This window comes from Eurypyga helias, unplaced genomic scaffold, assembly GCF_000690775.1.
Source record: "Eurypyga helias isolate BGI_N326 unplaced genomic scaffold, ASM69077v1 scaffold6136, whole genome shotgun sequence".
NCBI lineage: Eukaryota > Metazoa > Chordata > Aves > Eurypygiformes > Eurypygidae > Eurypyga > Eurypyga helias.
Genome location: NW_010257159.1, coordinates 68,777 through 88,128, shown reverse-complemented (window position 1 = coordinate 88,128; position 19,352 = coordinate 68,777). Strand labels below are relative to the sequence as shown.

Here is a 19,352-nt window from a genome sequence, read left to right as displayed (position 1 = left end):
TTGGTACAAGTTACAGAAGCATTTGAAGTTTAATACTTGCTTACATGACATGGCATTCTTATTATTGAATGTCCAGTGCCAGAGTAACAGTATTACTGTCACAGTGTAAATAAAAGGTACAAAAAAAAAAAAAAAAAGAACCACATTGAAAGTTTCCTCCACCATTTCCCAGAGTCAGCCAAAGAAAATGTCCTAAACATATCAGGAGAAAACATCCAGTAAAGAACTGAAGGTGGGTGACAAAGAAAACAAAGAGAAGCTGAAAGGACCTGTGGGTTCTTCTTGGACAAAGGTGAAAAGACTGAGACTAGTAGAAGGTGCATCAGGGCTGGGAGGTACATTGTGATTTAGCTCAGACACTGAATTTTACTTACAGCCAAAATGGTGAACTCCTGCAAAAGTAAAGATAGCCAAGAAGGAAAGAAAGACAGAGTAATCCCAATTAAGACAAAAGCATGAACTAAGCTCTCATGTTCTCTACTCAGATTTAGTTTGATTAGATGTTGCTAAGGGGTACCGGCCTCATCAGAGAGAAAGAATAATTCATTTTAAGTGGCATTAAAAAAATGATACGAAGATTGGGATTAATTACAGATTTCATAGGATGATAATGCTTCCCATGCACTGTTCTCCCATTTTAAATGTATTCTTTAAAAGTTGCTCCCTTGGACATATATATGTGCTATGCCACTTAAAATGTTATAGACCAAAGAAACACAGGAGAAATAGATTCCTCAAAGGAGGTAAAAAACCCACACCAACAGTCATTACATCTTATCTAGTGTTTGTAAATGTAACACATATGATATATCTACATAGATTATTTCTGTGAGCTATAAGACAAATGACTTTTTTTTCAAATTAATGACTTAATAACCTTTAGTCTTCCAAATGACTAAAACGAAATTCCACTAATGTCTGCAGAGCAGGATCTCCCAATCACATATTTAAAACAAACATTAAAAACATTTAAGTTTTTAAAGAAATGCTAACATTTTTTACAGTATTTACTGATGTTTAAAGAACTGGTTTTAGCACTTTTGAATACCTGATAAGCAAGGCTATATTTTTTTTTTTCTTCCTGTGTCCAGAGCAAATCACTGTTAGTAGTTCAAAGTAAACAACTACAATATTCAGGGACAAGGTCTTCAACAACTAAAATAATTTTATGTAGCATCTCCCTGATAACCTCATAGAAAGAGAAAGCACACAAGCTGTATTTCAAGAACAAAGTCTGTAGCACTTTTGATTAATTTTATTATTTCTTTTGCCCTCCCCCTGCCCCGGAACGGCATTTTTTAAAGGGTACGTAAACAAACCTAACCTGAATGTGCGGCCATATTATAAACAGTCTGTGAAGACATTTGCTGGCAAGAAAACAGTTCTAACTCAAAGACAAAAGTGCTGGCAAGGTTGAGTAGAAGTCACTCTGTGGCAGGAATACAGCTGTTCTGCTCATTAAGAAATTGAGTGTTACTACAGGTTTGAGAAATTGAATCCCTCCCTGTTTTATGCTGCTTTAAAACACATTTTCGCGGCTGCCAATGCTGACAAATTGCTGCCTTATTTTGTATTTCATGTTGTGTTTTCTTCATATTCAAACCTACACATCAGTATGAGGGCATGAAGAACTTCATGACTGCTGCAAATTTAAGTGATATATCACACAGCTTTAGGATAAGAGCTGTTAAACATACCAGCTTAAAAGATAAAGACTAAGATGTGCTGCAAAATGACAATATACCTGTAGTACTTGAAAGAAGAAGTGCACTGGTACCATAATCAATTATTGTAGTTATTTTTCTAGATATTAAACTATGGTAAGAAAACCCTGCTTGCAAATCACATACTGTAATTCATCATTAGATTCGTTATTCCCTTGTTTAATTTGCCAATCATTTATAAACTGATAGGAACATAAGGTAAAATCCATCACTGGTTTATTTTCTATGAAGAAATCAGTGCACACACCTGACAAGCAAGGTAAAATAAAGAAAGAAACGTATTTCAAAGAGCTAGGGCCAACATCAATAAATCTGCTGTGAAAATATCATAGACACATTGTAGCTTAAAGTGGTGTGCAAATTGCTGTTTCACCCCAACTCTGTAGTCCTACTTTCTTTAATGGAAAGCATTTCTGATTCATTGTATGCATGTGACCACAGAATGCCTTTAATGAAGAATATCAGCTTTCTTTTCCAAGCATTCCACTGTGATTTTGTAAACACAAGGAGGGCGAGCAAGCAGTAGCTGCAGCCAGTGTCGAGCATGAAAGCTAGGCAAGAAAATGTTTATTTGTAAAATGCTTATTTTTTGAAAGTTGTACTAGCTCTTTGATGGCAGTATGGTTTCCTGTGTTTAAAAGCAGCTCAGGAGCTACATTTTAAAAACAGTAGTGGCAGAAAGGCAAGATACAAGGTAAGTAAAGGCGTCAGTTGAAATATGAACTAGCAGGTGCAACCTTCTAAATAATTTAAGTAGAGATAGAATTTTGGTAGGTTGTGTGCAAAATTGTGAGGGGAAAAAAAAGTAAATGGAGCTGCATGCTAAGCTCTTATATTCAGAAAACAGAAGTACTAGTAATCTACAAAGGAAAAACTGTGTCTAGCTACAGGTATTGACTAATGTTAATACACATGCATCAGTTTCCTAAAAGCTATAACGAACTTTGCCTTTGGGGGTTAGAGTATCTGCAGTTAGTCAATCTTACTGCAGAGCCAAACCTACCTGGAATGAAATACTGTTCTTTAGCTAAATAAAGAGAAAAAAATAGAAGATGCACCTGAATGTCAGCAAGCAAAGAATGAGTTTTATTAGATTAAGTATGGACTACAGTTAACTACAGATAATTAAGTGAAAAAATGTGTATTCACAACAAGAGCTGATAAACAACAAAGTGTGAATAGTCATAAATGTATCCGGAACATGGATAACAAACAGTTCTCATCTGGTATTTGCACTTGAGACTGAATAAATTGTAGAATGTGAAATGCACCTGGAACAGCTGGATACCATATGACAAAAGTTAGGATTTAGAGAAATGTAAGTAGGAAATGGAATAAGATTAGAAAAAGAAAACAGTAAATTTCAGTATGAGCTAAGCTCCCTGTATAAAATGAATGTGATGTTTCCATATTTAGCTAGAAATTTTTAGATCTTTCACATACTCCAGAGCCTTGTGGAAATTTTACAAAATTATTTATGTTGGTGATATCTGTACTGAATAACTTTAGCATTTCATTCTGAAGCATTATATAGTACATTTCTTTTGTTAGATTTAATGCTACTCAGAAATACTGCCAAATGTGTGAACTATAGTAATGTTCCATGATCCAATGTCTATGACTTCCATGATTTCCCCTCCTTCAGTCACAGAACTAAAAAAGACTCTGCAATGTTTAGTAATTCCGCAGAGAGCCAGCTGCCTTCATCAGAACTTCTATAACCTCTGGTTTTGCCAATGAAAGAGAAATAGCAGCTGAAGTAAGAAAATTACCTGAGCAGCGGAATTTCTTGCTTTTGATCTGGCCGATCCTTTTGTTTGCCAGACGGCGGGGGCTGGTGCAACGGGCACCGCTGGTCTCAATGGGGTTTGTATGAAGGTAATCCGCCAACCACTTCAGATGACAGTCACAGATAAATGGGTTCTGAGCCAAATGCCTTTCATGAAGAAAAAATGGTAATTTCACACATTACTTCCCTTCGGTCTCAGCAGTTCTCGGTATTTTTAGGTCACCGTAGAATATGAAGTCATACTAAAGAGAACCATAAACAAGAGCATACATACAAAGTCTGAATTGCACGCAGGGGTGAGAAGGTGCCTTTTGCAATGGTCTGAAGCTTGTTGTCATACAAAGAGAGAAGATTCAAGTTGTGTAGATCTTGAAAAGCATCAACTCGCAGGCAATTGATCTTGTTGGCATTCAATAATCTGTTTAATGAAATATGGTTATAAAATTGAAAGAATTTGCTCAGTGTCACTACAGTTTCAGTGTTTTTCATGGATAATTCTTTGTGCTCATTTGTAACCAGAACAAGAGATGTAGTAACAAATATGAATTGACAGTTACATAAAGCATTTCAGTGAATTGAAATATCTTATTTAGGCGATTTGAAATTATTCCTAACTATTTGCACATTGGAGGTTAAATGTGTGGGTTTATTCAGCTAAAATCACATTTATTGTATGGTCTGGTAGAACATGTGTGTGGTATTTGTCTATGCAAAGAAACAAGCTTAAAAAATCAAGTATCTGCAAGAAAACTAGTTCCTTTTGCCAAATAAATAAACAAACAAGAAAGGAACTGAACACTGTGTTCATTAGCTGGAAGAGATCTGCAGTGGCACTTTTAATTATATGTTACTAATCAGCATGCTGCCGCATTAACAGAGTTGTAGTAAAAACTGGTGGCATGGAATATATCCAAATCTGTCTTGGATCCTTTTTCCTCTCCATCTTCAAAGGGAACCTTTTCTTCCCTGTAACTCCCAGACTACTAAAGTTAAAACAAACAAGCCAATCTAAACCAACTCCTTCAAGCTTCTGAAGAGAAAAAAAATAAAAATGTCATTCAACTGGATGCATTTTTTAAACTCCCACCCCCTCCGAAAGAAATGGAATGGAATGGTGGATCTGAAAACCAATGCTCTGAGAAAAAGTTTCACCACACAAGAAGAAATTTACTTAGACTGAAGTGTATTGTGAAAGCAAAGTAGATCAAGCTATAGACATTTTTTGAATATAGAACAGAGATGTCTCCTTTTCTTTTTTTTTCCCCCAAAATTTGGAATATGCTTTTTATAACTAAAATCTCTTTAAAGGAAAACAGGAATACATACACACACACACCACCACCACCCCTCACTACCATACTACTTTGTGACTAAAGTAGATCAAAATATAAACCTCGAAGTGGGGCTAGAAATTGCATTTTCTTTGCCTTTACTTACTGTTTCACCATCTTCAATGAGTTGTTAATAGACATTTTGCCAGTCACTACACTATGAAGTCTGGATATTAAATACTTCTAATCAAGTGCAAAGAAATTTTGAATTCTTTAAGAAGCAGCTTTAAATCAACAATCCAGTTATTCTGAGACAATTCTTCCAAAAATAACCACCGTTGGTTTATGACCTATTTCAAAGATTTCTTTTATACAGTACAACTAGTGTCCAGCCTCTTCTGCTAAATATTGACAATATTTGATAAATGTATCACCATGACATTCTTCTTTATTTTCAGTATTAAATCTAAATAGTAATGCTTTATAAAATTACAAATGGAAAGTTCCAAAGTGTTAAAACAAAACAGCAGCTGGAGTTCAGAGTCAAAGAATTGTACAGAGAAGAACGTCAGAAAACAGTCATCAATAAAACTGTACTGCAACTGTTCTTACATGATATAACTAGAAACACAATTACATAACATTTACACTACATATTTTCTCTGTATAAAACATACAAATATTCCTTCTGTGGTTCCCACACAGCTCTATACACACTACTTGCTGTTTACAAGGCAGTATCATATCTTATGTGGTTTATTCTTATGAATGCCACACAAGAGAATAGTTTCATTTAATTATTTTAGGCTGAGACATTAACTGAGATATGATCAAATTTGTGGATGAATGGCAAGCTGGCCTAGAACAATCTTCACTCCTGTGGATTTAACATAATTTTTTTCTATTACACTCCATTCTTACACACAGGATTTCCTGCCAGTTCTTCTCCAGGCACACATCCCTTGTCATGTTTCCCCTTCTGAGTTACCCCAAAATAGTATAAGTATTAAAAAAATACTCACAGCAATTGCAGAGAAAAGAGTCCTTCAAATAGGCCCTTTGGAAGTTCTGTAATTTTGTTGCCATAGAGGACACTGTACCAGGAAATAATAAACCAAATAAAGCTATCATTATGAAAGGCATAGACTATGAGATTTTGACTTTAAAAAATAAAGAAATTTCCATTTTCCTGAAGGGAATCTAACGGCAACAACTTGATACTTGCAAGATCCTTGTGGCCCTGGTGAGGTAGCAGGATCACATATTTTCCCAAAAGGTGTGTTGCTCAAAGAGCTCCCAGCAGAATCAGAACCTCATTATTAACAGCCTTACCAGGGGACCTTGGTAAGAGGATTTGCTGTTTGTAAGAACAACTAACTGGGGAATAAAAGAAAGTTGATTTTGTTCAACTCTTTGCCATGAATGTATTTATAAAAAACCCATACATTTTTAGTGTCCAGCTGTGATACAAATTCAATTATCACTCCAGCATTCTGGTAATATTTTTACAGCTTTCAGAATTGATCAAATTTATATGAAAATTCTGCAGGGAGCTAAAAATCCAAAATAATTTCGCTCTACAAATATGAGAAATTTTCTTCGGTATTTACAGGTCAAACAGATACGTACAGTGAATTGAGCGAACGTAAGCCCTGGAAAGCATCTGGAGCTGCTTCAGAAATCTGGTTATTGCTCAGGTCACTGAAATAATTAAATTTTATTCAGTTAATTCAAGTTGTTTTCAAAATAGCATATATTAAAATAATGTAATTATAATTAGGCATGGAAAGAAGAGAGAAATTAAAATATTTATGTGAAACAACGCCAAAGAATTTCAACATAAACCCACTACAATTGCCAGTACACAGAAACAAAATGCACCATTAAAAACAGACCTTACAAATGCTTGAAAAAATGGATAGAAAGATTTACATTTCCTATTTGCTCAAGTAGATTTTATAAGGAATCCTATGTTTGCTATGGCCAAGACTATAGAGCCTCAAATATATTCTGAAATAATAGTGGGTTATCCCCATTAATATAATTCTTTTATATAGAATATTCACTGCAGTAACATATTGCTTTATGCAGAACCTTATAAAATAATTTCAACACTTGGTAAAAACCAATAATTATTAATGCAACAAAAATGTTACATGATCTTAATAATAATCAGGCTGCCATATCAGTTAATCTTCCAGCAGACAAACTTTCTTAAAGGCTCACACATGGACTGCAGTTCCTCTCTATGACCTTGACTTTTTTTTTTTTTTATTTTTATATATACATAAATATGTGTATGTGTGTGTATATATATGAAAAAAAAATTCTAAGTTATTAGGTACGTACATTCTTCGAAGCTTTTTATATGGTGAGAAAGCTCCAGGAGGTATGACCTTGATCGAATTTTGTTCTAACCGTCTGTAAAAGAATAGCAACAACATAAAAATATAAACCCCAAGCCAGTCAGCAACCTAAAGCCATAACAAACTAGAAGAGATAGACTTTAACAAAGAAGGCTGCTTTTGCTTTCTTTGTCAGCATAAATTTTATCTTGAGGAACAAGGCAATTTAATTTTCATTACAAAAAAAATCATGTTTTGTCTGTAAAACCAAACCTATAATGTTGTAAATTAAAACCCAATCTTGATTTCGTATTTAAAGAAAACTGATTTTCAGAGAACACAAGATTTTTGTAAAATTTAAGCTAGAGTTGCCAATAAAAAATTCAAAATTGAATTAGTGTTAATTGATTTCCAACATACTACTCACATATGGCAATTTTTACAATAAGTTTTATTTAAAAATGTCTAAAGACTTCTGTGAGTTAATCATTGAAATATGCAAACCATAGGAAAGGTGAAAGGAATGTTCCCACAGAACAAGTAACATGTGGCTACCTGCAATAAAGCAAATCTCATGTTTTCAAACAAGCACACGATTTCTTCCAATAATGTACATAACACATTTTCTTTAAGATTTAATACTAGGATTGCACAGCAACACTTCTAACTTCTTTAAGCAAGTATTTTAATATAAAATTGTAGTTTATGTTACTGGACACATTTGCTTGGTATATACAGTGACTGTGACTGAAACTTGCCATACTATAAAGTGCGAATTTGCTGCTGGAAACAGTTTTTCAAGAATTTGAACTTCCAGAGCTTTGCATATGGGAAATCTATGCTGATACAGACCTACGGCCCACTTGCTAACAAGTCAAAACAGATTCAGCAATAAGCACATTTAAAATAGAAACTACTTCTTCAGGCACCACTGTATTTCACAGTTATGACAGTGCAAAAATTTCTATTACATAGATATAATAAATGAAACTATTTATATTAAAAAGTACAACAGGCAAAGGCAGTATTATTCAAATACATACTATGCTTATCTAATAAGGCTTTTATTTCCCTCTTTCATGCACAGTTATCAACTCTTACTATGATCTACACACATAAAGACAATGCCAAAAGTCTATTTCACATAAGGAATCAAAATCCTGTAGAATTTGCTGCATTATCTTAAATTATACAAACATTGACTCAGAATCTAAGGTCAAAAAGCCTTTTTAAATCTAAATGCAGGAATAATAGCCTATTTTATTCTTTTACCCTTGTTTTATTAACTCTCTTTTGTTTCACTTTTGCTCTGACAGAGAGACATATGAGTGTGTTTGCAGCGTAACCAATAACCTCATATATTCACCTTTCCAAGAAACTATACCTAGAACAATAGGTTTTTTGTAAAGTTTCTCCAAAGATCACAATATAGCTGAACTGAAGAAAGAATCTTTTGCTGCCTTTGTGAAGTTTTATTCAGATGGAGATATTTGTATATTTAAAATTCAGAATCTCTTTAAGTCTGACCACGCTTTACCTTAGCAGAATTTGTTCTTGAATGGCTTATAAAGAAGCCAAGGAAAACACCAAAAAGCCTCAAAAAATACTCCTGACACACAGAAAAACTCATTTCATCAGAGTTGTTTTAGACAGGGTTCATGTTTAAAAAGTCCTTAACTAGGAAAATGTTGCCACCTTGCTACAGTTTTCAGGTATATTTTAAAGACTGCAGGGAGTTCCATGGAACAAGACTGTTAATTTTTTCCATGAACAGGGTATTTTTTCATATGCTTTCTTTGCCTTGGCTGAGCCTTTCGGACCCATGAAACACATTTTGCATCAGACTAGGAGTGCTGATTAGACTATAAAGGAACAAGGTCACTCTTCTCCAGTGCACCTGAGTAGATGCAGAAGGCAAATATCTGAATAAAAACGTGCTTAAGTTAAAGGTCAACACCAAGGTAGACCCAAACCCAAGTATTTTCTGTTCTTACACTATATTTTTAGCTTAGCTTCCCCAGCAAATAAAGATTATGCATGCTTATAATCTAGATAGTTTTATACTCAGCTGGCTAGGTCAAAGAGAGGTAAAACCTTCAGATAATAAATTTCTAAAAATTTCCTTATTTCAGCAATGGAAAGGAATTGAGAACCCAAATTAACCCAGCCATGAAGGAAATGGCAGCCATCCATCCATTCCTGTTACACACTCTATTTGGCAGCAACCAACTGCCTAACCACCAGGGACAGCCTGACCAGACATTTATCAGATGTGTAGCTTTGAAAACCAGCCAAAGAATATCCTGCACAGGGAAACACTTTCAGGCATACACAGAGGACTGGGAAGGGGAGTAGGATGTAAAAAAGACAGGAAAGGATTAGACCATATCAGAGAGGAGGGCTTGAATTGCTGGCAAGAGACACTGGGGAAAAATGTCTTCGTGTATATGGGAAAGAGAGATACTGCAGAAGCAATGCTCCCACATGAGGCTGTCACAAGCGTCATTTATAAATGCTGCTTATAAGCCCATGATGTAGAGATTTGTAACCTAGTGCTGGAGGGGCTCAAGTCTACATTCACCTATCTTTAAATGTATCATGCTCTCAACTAGACACGATATGGCATATAACTCGAGAAAGAAAAAGTCTAGTTTTAAATTAAGACAAAAGTATTTGCCAGTTTACTCTTTTAATTTAAAAACATATTAGATCTATAAACTGAAATACTTTACAGGATACATGCATGCCATTTTTATGAGAAGATGGAATCGCAGATTTAATTTACTGCTGTGCGATTTGTCTACAAATTATAGGGTCCAGAACCTGAAGAAGTCCTACTACAGTATATGTCTGAAAGCTAATTTTCTAGCAGATCTTATAAAGTGAACTACCAATTCACTGGTGGATGTGTAAAATGAACTCTAAGTCAACTTTACCTAACATTTCCTCTTAGTGAGAAATTTATAGTCTAATAGACAGACTGTGCAGTGCTGGGATAAATTTACAAGCTCTTCTGGATAAAGGATTTGTTATACTAGGATCATCTAAGTATGCCTTCTCTTAACTCACGCCAAAGTGTATGCACTAAAACACATCACATTTTAAAAAATGAGATTAGTATCAGAAAGAAAAAATAAGATTATATAAACACAGGAGGAATATATTTTCTACCCCACTCTGTCTCTAAAGAAAGTAAAACAAATTCAAATTTTCAAGCTTTGTTATCCTCTAATCTTCTGCTTTATCTTCCTAGAATCAGCTGAATTTCACAGAGTGCAAATTTGCATCCACTAGTCCAGAGAAGATCTAATTAGCTATTTTCTAGGGTCACAAAGCACAGATAAACTAATATCTAAAGGAAATTTGCATTCTACTGATAAAGCCCATAGTAATTAAAAACTCCTTTATATTAATTCCTCGTATTAAATGAAACATTTTATAATTCTGGAGTAGGATGGACTGTAGTTATCTATTATTGAAAGTATCAACTATTAAGTGCTTGCAAATGACACGGCCAGAAGTACCATTATATTACAGAAGAACAAAAAGCCAATATGAATATTTTTCCATGGAACTTGTATTAAATTTTGTGCACAACATTTCCTTTCAAAGTCATCCAAGAAGTCATTCTTTTTTATAAATGATCATCTATGTATCATGAACAATGCCTTGGTGGTTTCTTTTTCAAAAGCCACAGTCAATTTTAGTAGCATATTTAATAAGATAAGATAATAGAGGAAGACAGTTAAGTATATGCTTCATCAAAGCTTGCACTGTCTCATGTATAAGTACTCTGCCCATCACCACAAATACACTAATTAATGCTCTTAGTATTAAGTCTCCTGATCCTTTTAGTGTTTCACTTCAAAGAAGTCCCGCATCAATACATAAATGTTTTACTGTCTTTTAACACTGCCAAACTGGTTGAAACCTATTTTGAAAACTATTCCCTAATCTCTCCTATCTAGGAAATGTACTGTGAACATTTCTTTTTCTAAATCCTTCCCCCTGCTTATCACTGCAGACACCATAATGTACAACCACCTACTATTCTAAGAAACAAAGGTGCTTCTGCAGTTGTGACTTTCAACCTAATCAAATCAATTCAAAGTAGGTCCCCAGCCAGTAGATGGATTCTTCCCACCCAGTCCCCAGAGAGCCCTGTGACATGTAAATCACTTGACACTCTCCAGGAGGATGCTGTTCTCTCTCTCTCAGCCTGCAGCACACCATTACTGATTACTACTTCCGCACTTACAGAGACAGACAGCATGCTTATTTATACTGACACTTCCAAACTAGCTTATTTTCCCACTGTAAAAAGTAATTTCTTGAAAGACTTCTGCACCAGGAAATGCAGTAGACTGAGAATGAAGACTCCCTGTTCTCTACAGAATAATTTTTACTATAAATCATGCAGATGGGGTACAATATGCTAAGCCTGCTCAGTACAGAAAGGTAAAAAATACTGCAGAGATCTGCTGCACCTAAATGCATGTTAAGGGGTCAGAGATCTATCTAAAAAAATTTATTTAGTAACAATAAAATAAAAAAAACCAACTTCCTTAAGAAAACACAAATTTGAATATGGAGCAGCAAATCAGTTAATCTATACTTTTAATTCCAGCATCTTCACATTTACAAAAAGCCTGCAAGAAGCTTGTCAAGAAACCTCAAAAGAATTTTTACTATAGAGAAGAAAGTGTAAGCTGTGCAATGAGTCTGATGTATTGCACAGATGCTGATTATACATGGTAATAAAATTGACAGCTCTTCTTTGCATTTTCCCCATCTGCTTTTAAAGTAAATGGCAAAAACAGCTGTCAGAAAACAGAAAATAGATTTCAGCGATGGGATTCAGTGCAGCTCCTGAATCTGAAGAACTGTAACTTGCAGCCAACACATCTCTCATCATATGCAACATCTGCCAGCTTTTTTTTTGGTTTTGCTTGTTTTTAAAATAAGGAAACAGTAGTGGTCTCCCTTTGCTACAGGAGTCCTTGAGCCTATTAAACAAAGTACCTTTTTTCTTTCTGAACAACTGCACCTCCAGAGTGCTTATATCCAATAAAGGTCACTTCTAACTTTAGCAGCAGAAGAATTCTGTTGAAATCTGTGATGTCATCCATGTCTAACAAAACAAAATATGTATTTTGAATGACTATATTACTTGCCCTTTAGGATTTCAGGCCTAATTCTGTGTATTAATAAGTCTGGTTGTCAGTTTCCTAAATATCTGCATGTAAAGAATCACTGTCAATGTTGCCCTAAAGCCTGCCAAACTGTTACCATCCAGTCTAATTGTTCTATGAAATATTTCCTCAGGGGATTGATTGTAAATGACAGATGACTCCTTAGTCTGCATTATATCAAAAAAGTAACAAAAATTAGCATTCTAAAGCTATTAAACAATTAATCACTTTTACTTAAAAGCAAGTCCCAAACCTTCATTTGGTTAATTTTTCATCACAGAAAGGGCCGTGTCATTCTCTGAACCCTAACACCATTAATGATGATAAGCTTTATATTCCTCAATGGTTACAGATTCGTGTTGTAGGCAAAATGTACCACTTCTTAAAGACTTATTTTCTCAGCATCTGTCAGAGTGCGGCTCCAATGCAATTAGCCTGAGTCACCCAGAGTCAAGTTAAAGCCTCTCCAATTAGCCTATTTTTGATGACTGTTGTTACAATACAAAAACTACTTGAGCTGCTCAGAGTAAATGTATTAAGATCACAAAAAATAGATGTATTCCTGCTATACGCTTGCTCATCACAAGCAGGGACTTGTCAACCTGTTCTCATTGAGCACAAACACCACTCTCTTGAGAATCCCATCATCATGCAAGACCAAGACCATGGCAGGAGTCTTTATTACCTGTGAAACAATAAATGGACTTAGACCATAAATTTGCCACAGAAATCTAAATGAGGTTTCTTAACTGAGAACAGCTTTCACAAGTGGTTGGTGCTTAAGAAACCATGTATTTAGCAACACGTAAATAATGAAGAAAGCATTTAATTGATGGTGAAACACAAAACAGTGAAAAGTCAGTATATCCACAGTTTCTTGTAGAGTAACTTCACTCACATTATTGCTGAGGAAAACTTACCAGTACTGAAAAGCCATAAGTGAAAATAAAATCTAAGAGTAACAACACCTTTGGAGCATGTCACAGCTGTCAGAGATCTATGAGGTTTTTCTGGAAGAGCTAGATGGGCCTCCTCCAGCTTCTCTCCATGCTGTATAAAATATTAATTTATTTCATGTTTGAGTTATTTTCTTAGCTTTAGAAGAATACAGAGAGGTCCTTCAAGGTGCCTCTTCTACTTCAATACCCACCAGAAACTTGCGCAAAGCCCCCAGATGTGGAAGGGCATTCACTGTGGACAGTACCACTTCCAGTGTCTCTGAAAAACAGCACTGGTTTCACATGTTGCTTGCTTAGTTGTGTTCTGTATGTCTACATCCTCTCATTGTTGAAATTATCCTCTGTCCTCTGAATTTAATTAGTTTTTAAAATATTCAGAATTGGTCTTACAAACATCAGTCTTAAAAACCTTCTGGGAGGGATGAAGATAGAAGATTTGAAGAAAAGTACATAGGAAGCACAGTTGAGAAGCGTATATGAGAAAAGTTAATTTTAAAAACATGGCAGCTATAAGAAGTCGCTGAGAAGTTTGGAATGCTAGATTAAGAGCTAAGAAAATATTAGATCCTGTGAATTTGTCAAAGGGATGTTTAGCAAATAGGAACATCTCCCCAAGGTACTTAGTTATGTTCACAGATTCACAGAGTGGTAGGAGTTGGAAGGGATTGCTAGAGATCATCTAGCCCAACCCCCCTGCCAGGGAGGGATCCCCTAGAGGTCACACAGAACAAGTCCAGGTGGCTTTTGAAAGTCTCCAGGGAAGGAGACTCCACCACCTCCCTGGACAGACTGTTCCAGTGCTCTGTCACCCTCACAGGGAAGAAGTATTTCCTCACATTCTGGTTGAAATTAAACTCAGCAATTTCTGAAAATTGAAAAACTGGCACATTTTTGTGGCAACTTAATATTAATTTAAAAAAAAATTTGAATTTTTTTATCCATAAATAGACATAATCTTTTCACATGACACTTCCTACACTGGCAGTATTGTATGCATGTTTTACGTCAGGAATTAAGAAAAGATTTTGATAAACCAGAAAAGTTTGAAAAAAAGAGCCATAAGAATATTTACAGGGCTGTGAAACATTTTACGGCAAGACCAAAAAGACCCATCTATTTTGGGTAGCATTGGAAGGTTAACACATTTTCTGGATAATATAGATACGGTTATAGAGGATTCTTGCAACCAAGTAAAAAACTTAACAAAACTCAGTAAAACAAGACCAGTAACTATGTATACATACGTGTATATAGAAATCTGGCAAAACTTTCCAGAACTTCACTAGATGTGCAAGACTTCTGGCTGACAGCTTACCTGCTTGGTTTATGAGCAAACATTCTGTATAAATCCTAAAAAGCCCCAAGTTTTGATTTAAACTAGAAAGCAGAAAGAAATGCAGACACTGGAAAACAATAATCAGTGTAATATCTCATAAGTTATTTCATCCTCCCCTTTCAAGATGCGAAGATGCAGGTTTTGCTCTCATTTCTGTCAGGCTATGGTAGACAGCCGAATCAATCTTTGAGACACTAAAAATAGGGAAAGCTGGCTTATCTCTGATGTTTCATAGTTTTCCTGCTCTGTGAGTGTTTGAACTGTCTTCAGTGAATGTGCCTAAACCCTTCCCAAGTGACTTTTCTCTGTAAAAGATCATCCATCCTTAGAAGCATCTTTGCATCTCACTGAATAGAGCTTCAATAGCTATTTATTTAAGGCTGTACTTTGGACTTTTAGTTAAGAATTTTAGAAGACAACAGAAATGGTAAATCTGTACACATGCCAAGCTTAGCTTCTAAAAGACACATACATAGCGCTCCCAGTTCTCAAATAAAAATCCACATTTACGCAAAGCACTTCTCCTGTGTCTCCAGTGTGATCAGGTCACCCATTACTCTATCTTGATTAAACTCTATCTTTCAAGTTCCATTCTGTCAAATCTCATTCCTTTCCCCTCTTATTTTTCCTCTTTCTCTCCTTTCCTTTTTTTTTTCCCCCATCCCTTCTCCTTTACTATGAGTGGTACTGTGAGATCCAACCTCAGAGATTTTAATCCTGCTTAATATCACATGGCTCACAAAAATGTAGTTGCATGCTTGGCATAATACACAATCATTAACCAACAGACTTATGAAAACAAAGTATAAGGAAGAATAAGATTGAGAAAGGTGAAAACATGAAGAAAAATAGTAGAAATCAGGAAGGTAAGAAGTGACAAGACTGAAGGGACAAATTCAGAATTATCATGGGAAATGTAAATAAACTTAGCTTGAAACAACCGTGCAACTTCTAGCTTTGGTACTCAAATGTTAGAATACTCCATTCACAAGAAAGAATGACTGTATCTTGAAGGACACAGTAATTAAAAAGTGTGTGGTTTTCATTACACTAGATAATGATGGTGAACTGTTAAAATTCTTGACTCCTGTATTTTTTCATTTCATGTATTATGTGATTTAGGGCTTCTATGCCCCTTACAAAGACTAAAATTATTTATATAACTTGTTCCTTATTTAACAGTGGCAACCTTATCTTGGAGAACAGGAGGCTGAGGGGGATCTTATCAATGCTTATAAATATCTGAAGGGTGGGTGTCAGGAGGCTGGGGCCAGGCTCTTCTCAGTGGTGTTCAGTGACAGGACTAGGGGCAGTGGCCATAAACTGCAAAACAGAAGGTTCAGCCTGAACATGAGGAAACCCTTCTTCACTGTGAGGGGGACAGAGCACTGGAACAGGCTGCCCAGAGAGGTGGGGGAGTCTCCTTCCCTGGAGACTTTCAAAAGCCGCCTGGACTTGTTCCTGTGGGATCTACTCTAGGTGATCCTGCTCGGGCAGGGGTGTTGGACTAGATGATCTTTAGAGGTCTCTTCCAACCCCTACCACTCTGGGAATCTGTAAAACCCTCCAGTCACCCTACACTCCAGCAAAGCTTCCTCCTCCCTGAAACATCAATGTAGTGACTGCTATCCTTCTAAAAAAAGAAGTATATTTAATTAAGTCCTTCCCTTGATTACTTAAATAGTTTTCATATAAACAAAAATGAAGAAAAAAAATCAATTTAATTTCACGCATGTTTGCTTAAATAATCATTTATACAAAGCTGTGGTCATCAGAGCAGGTAATTTCCAATCACCACCATCGTTAGATATACTTACTGCAATTGTATTTATTTTCTTTTATTGTTAATACTCTAGCAAAGAAAGAGGTTTTAGAACCACTTTGACTGGTAGTTGAAGCCGCAAAAGAGAAGAGAAAATCAGAAGAAGGTAAGAACAGCATTTTCACAAGGTAGTCTAGCTCATTAAAGGCTTTTTGGTCTCTTTTGAAATAAAAGCCTGTCACTTAGTCACACCATTCTGAGAGAAGGTACCAGTACAATTAATAGAATTGCTGCTGGGTTGTTATTTGTAAGGTTTCTGATAGTCTGTTTGAACATGTGCCAAAAAGTTGCTATTCAAAGGGAACCACAGTTATTTTTGCCGATCATTCAAAGATTTTTCATGCAGAAGGTGGATACTAAAATGCAACCAAGTGAAGGAGAGATTAACGGTGTTGAAAAACTAAAATATGGAAGGAATGCCTGCATAGAAGCTGATACATGCTATCACCATTAGAAAGGCTACACCTTCTAAAACCAATTAAAGTTCAACCTCAAGAATGACCTTTAATGCCTTTAATATATGAGCTGTGTGACAAAGGAGGAAGTTCTAGGTGCACCAGACCACTACAGTTGGTTGAGCTCAATAGACCAAATATGCCAATGAAAGAGCATCCCATAAAAAAAAAATGGCGGAGAGTTTTAAACAGCAAATCTAAATCAATCCAAATTACAGTGTTTCTAATGAACGAATAATGTATCATGCTTTGCTTAAGTCAATGGAAAAAGGCGAAAGTAAGGCACAATAAATAACAAAAGTTTGAAGACTATTAATACGTAACATTCATGGGCAATGTGATCTGCCTCCCATTTACAATACAGACATTAAAATAATAGAGCTATTGGAAATTTTTTCCCCAAAATGTTTCCTGCAGACCACTCATGGTTTGAAACCTTTGCATTTGGCCCAGAGGTTAAGGTGCATCTGTGCACCTTTTTCATTCTGCCCTTCCTGCAGAATTAGTAGGTGCACTAAACTGGGGGTGCCTTGGTGCTCAACCAATTTTTTTTTAAATACATATGAAGTATTTTTTTCTGAAATAATACCACATTGATCAGGCAAACCCTGAAAAGAAAATCTTAGGTATTCTTATTTAGCTGTGTGTGATTTTATTTAGATAATAACGAGGAGAATTAATTTTGCAGAAGGGTGTAACTGGTACAGATACAATTGTACTAAGTTAATAAGATTAAGAATTACATTTACTGAGATGCTGAACACTTAATTTTGCTCTAGCTTTATCACACCAGAAGGGAAGAAGAGAGGACACCACCGGTTTTATTCTCCTTCCATTTTCACTGGCAGCTACTTGGAGATAAGCAGTTGTGCTACTGAAGGCATCTTCCCAAGAGGCACTTGGCAGACAATGCACTGCCTGCTAATTGACTTCACACAACGGGAATTGCTAGTTTTAGCCAACTGACTTCCCTACCGATGGAGAAGTCAGACAGAGAAGTATGAAAAAATCCTCTCAGAAACACTCTGACGGTCACTGGTAACTCCAACTGCATTGGAATGAAACAGCATTTCGGCAAGTGACTGTCTCTTCCTGCTCCCACCATCAGGGAACGCCTGCTCGCTCCTAAATGACTTCAGCTTCCAGTGCAAACTCATTTTTCTCAGTTGTTTAGGCTATCACACCAGAGACAGGGAGGCTGCAGTGCAGAGCAAGCACATAGTCTCCTTGCCAGCTCTGCTACAGAAGCAGTAGCCATCAGCTGAGAAGACAGCTCCTGTCTTAAAATGCCATCCCAATAAAGCTGTCCAGCAGAAGTATCAAGGCAAAGCAATGTCATGACATCAGTATTAGACTCTAAACAGGCAGCCTTTTCTTTTACTTTTCCCAAAGGCTAACTCAGAGCTTCAACATGCAAAATTTTACTGAGCTGAAACTGCCAATGTTTAGCACTTAAGGAATTGAATATTTTGTTTACATGGGTTTTTTAGCACATTATTTAGATACAGATTAATTTATTAAGCCCCTGGGGGAAAAAAAGCACCAAACATAAAATTGTCAACATGGAATGTATACTTTAAACCTGCAGTTTAATTATACATACCAGAAGGACAGAGAATAACATTATTAATATCACTTAGATTTTATGCAGCACTGTCCCAGAAGGACTGACAATGTAATGAATACAAAGTATTTTTGTGCAGAAACAGATCAGACAACATTTTATTTAAAGGCAGTTTGTGCTGAGCAAAGAGAAAGAAATCAGTGCTTTATAGGGTACTGAGTTGTTGAACGAGGTCAGGCTTTCTGTTGAGAGAAAGGATGGAAGAAATGGATGGAGAACATGTCAAAACATCACAAAACCTCAAGCATGTGTTGAAGGCAGACTCCACAAGAACCTCAAGAAAAAATAATGGGATCACAAAATTAAGTTGTCAAATTTTAAACAACTCTATAAAGGAGGGCTGACAATAAAACTTAGTAACAGCCTCATGTTATTCACATTAGATACAATAAAGCAAAGACAAAAAAGCAGGAAATATGCAAGCACACAAAATGTTTGAGGACCATGAAGTTGGCTGAAGCATAACATGACAGGCTGGGTAGTACTCAGCTCTGGATTCTGCAAATACAGCCTATAAACAAGTGACAACAGTGTATGGCAGAGAAACTTGTCCAGAGTACAGGAATTTGAAAGTATTATGGATTTTTCAAGTGTTCCTGTCAATAACATATGTTTAGAAAATGAGATGACAACGATCAGTTGAAAATGCAGAAAAAGATTGACAAATACAGAGAAGTACTGAAAAGATTGGACAACACCTGGCACATGTAAAATAGAAGTATAATGCCAATTTTCTTGTGGTGTGCACAAGATGACGGTAATATTATAAAGATAAGTGAATAAATAATAATTTGCCTGTTAAAGCCTGTACACTCTTCAGAAAACAACAGGGAAC

General features: G+C 35.8%; 1 protein-coding gene across 1 annotated transcript in view; it reads right to left on the bottom strand.

The window, feature by feature from the left end:
* The window catches only part of SLIT2 (slit homolog 2 (Drosophila)), a 114,625-nt gene that overhangs the window by 64,381 nt on the left and 30,892 nt on the right, over window positions 1-19,352 (bottom strand). The window contains exons 8-13 of the mRNA XM_010153901.1: window positions 7,134-7,205; window positions 6,414-6,485; window positions 5,807-5,878; window positions 3,788-3,931; window positions 3,497-3,660; window positions 2,728-2,751 (exon numbers count right to left, since the gene is read on the bottom strand). Coding sequence (XP_010152203.1) covers window positions 2,728-2,751; window positions 3,497-3,660; window positions 3,788-3,931; window positions 5,807-5,878; window positions 6,414-6,485; window positions 7,134-7,205 — 548 coding nt within the window. The remainder of the gene's footprint in view (window positions 1-2,727; window positions 2,752-3,496; window positions 3,661-3,787; window positions 3,932-5,806; window positions 5,879-6,413; window positions 6,486-7,133; window positions 7,206-19,352) is intronic.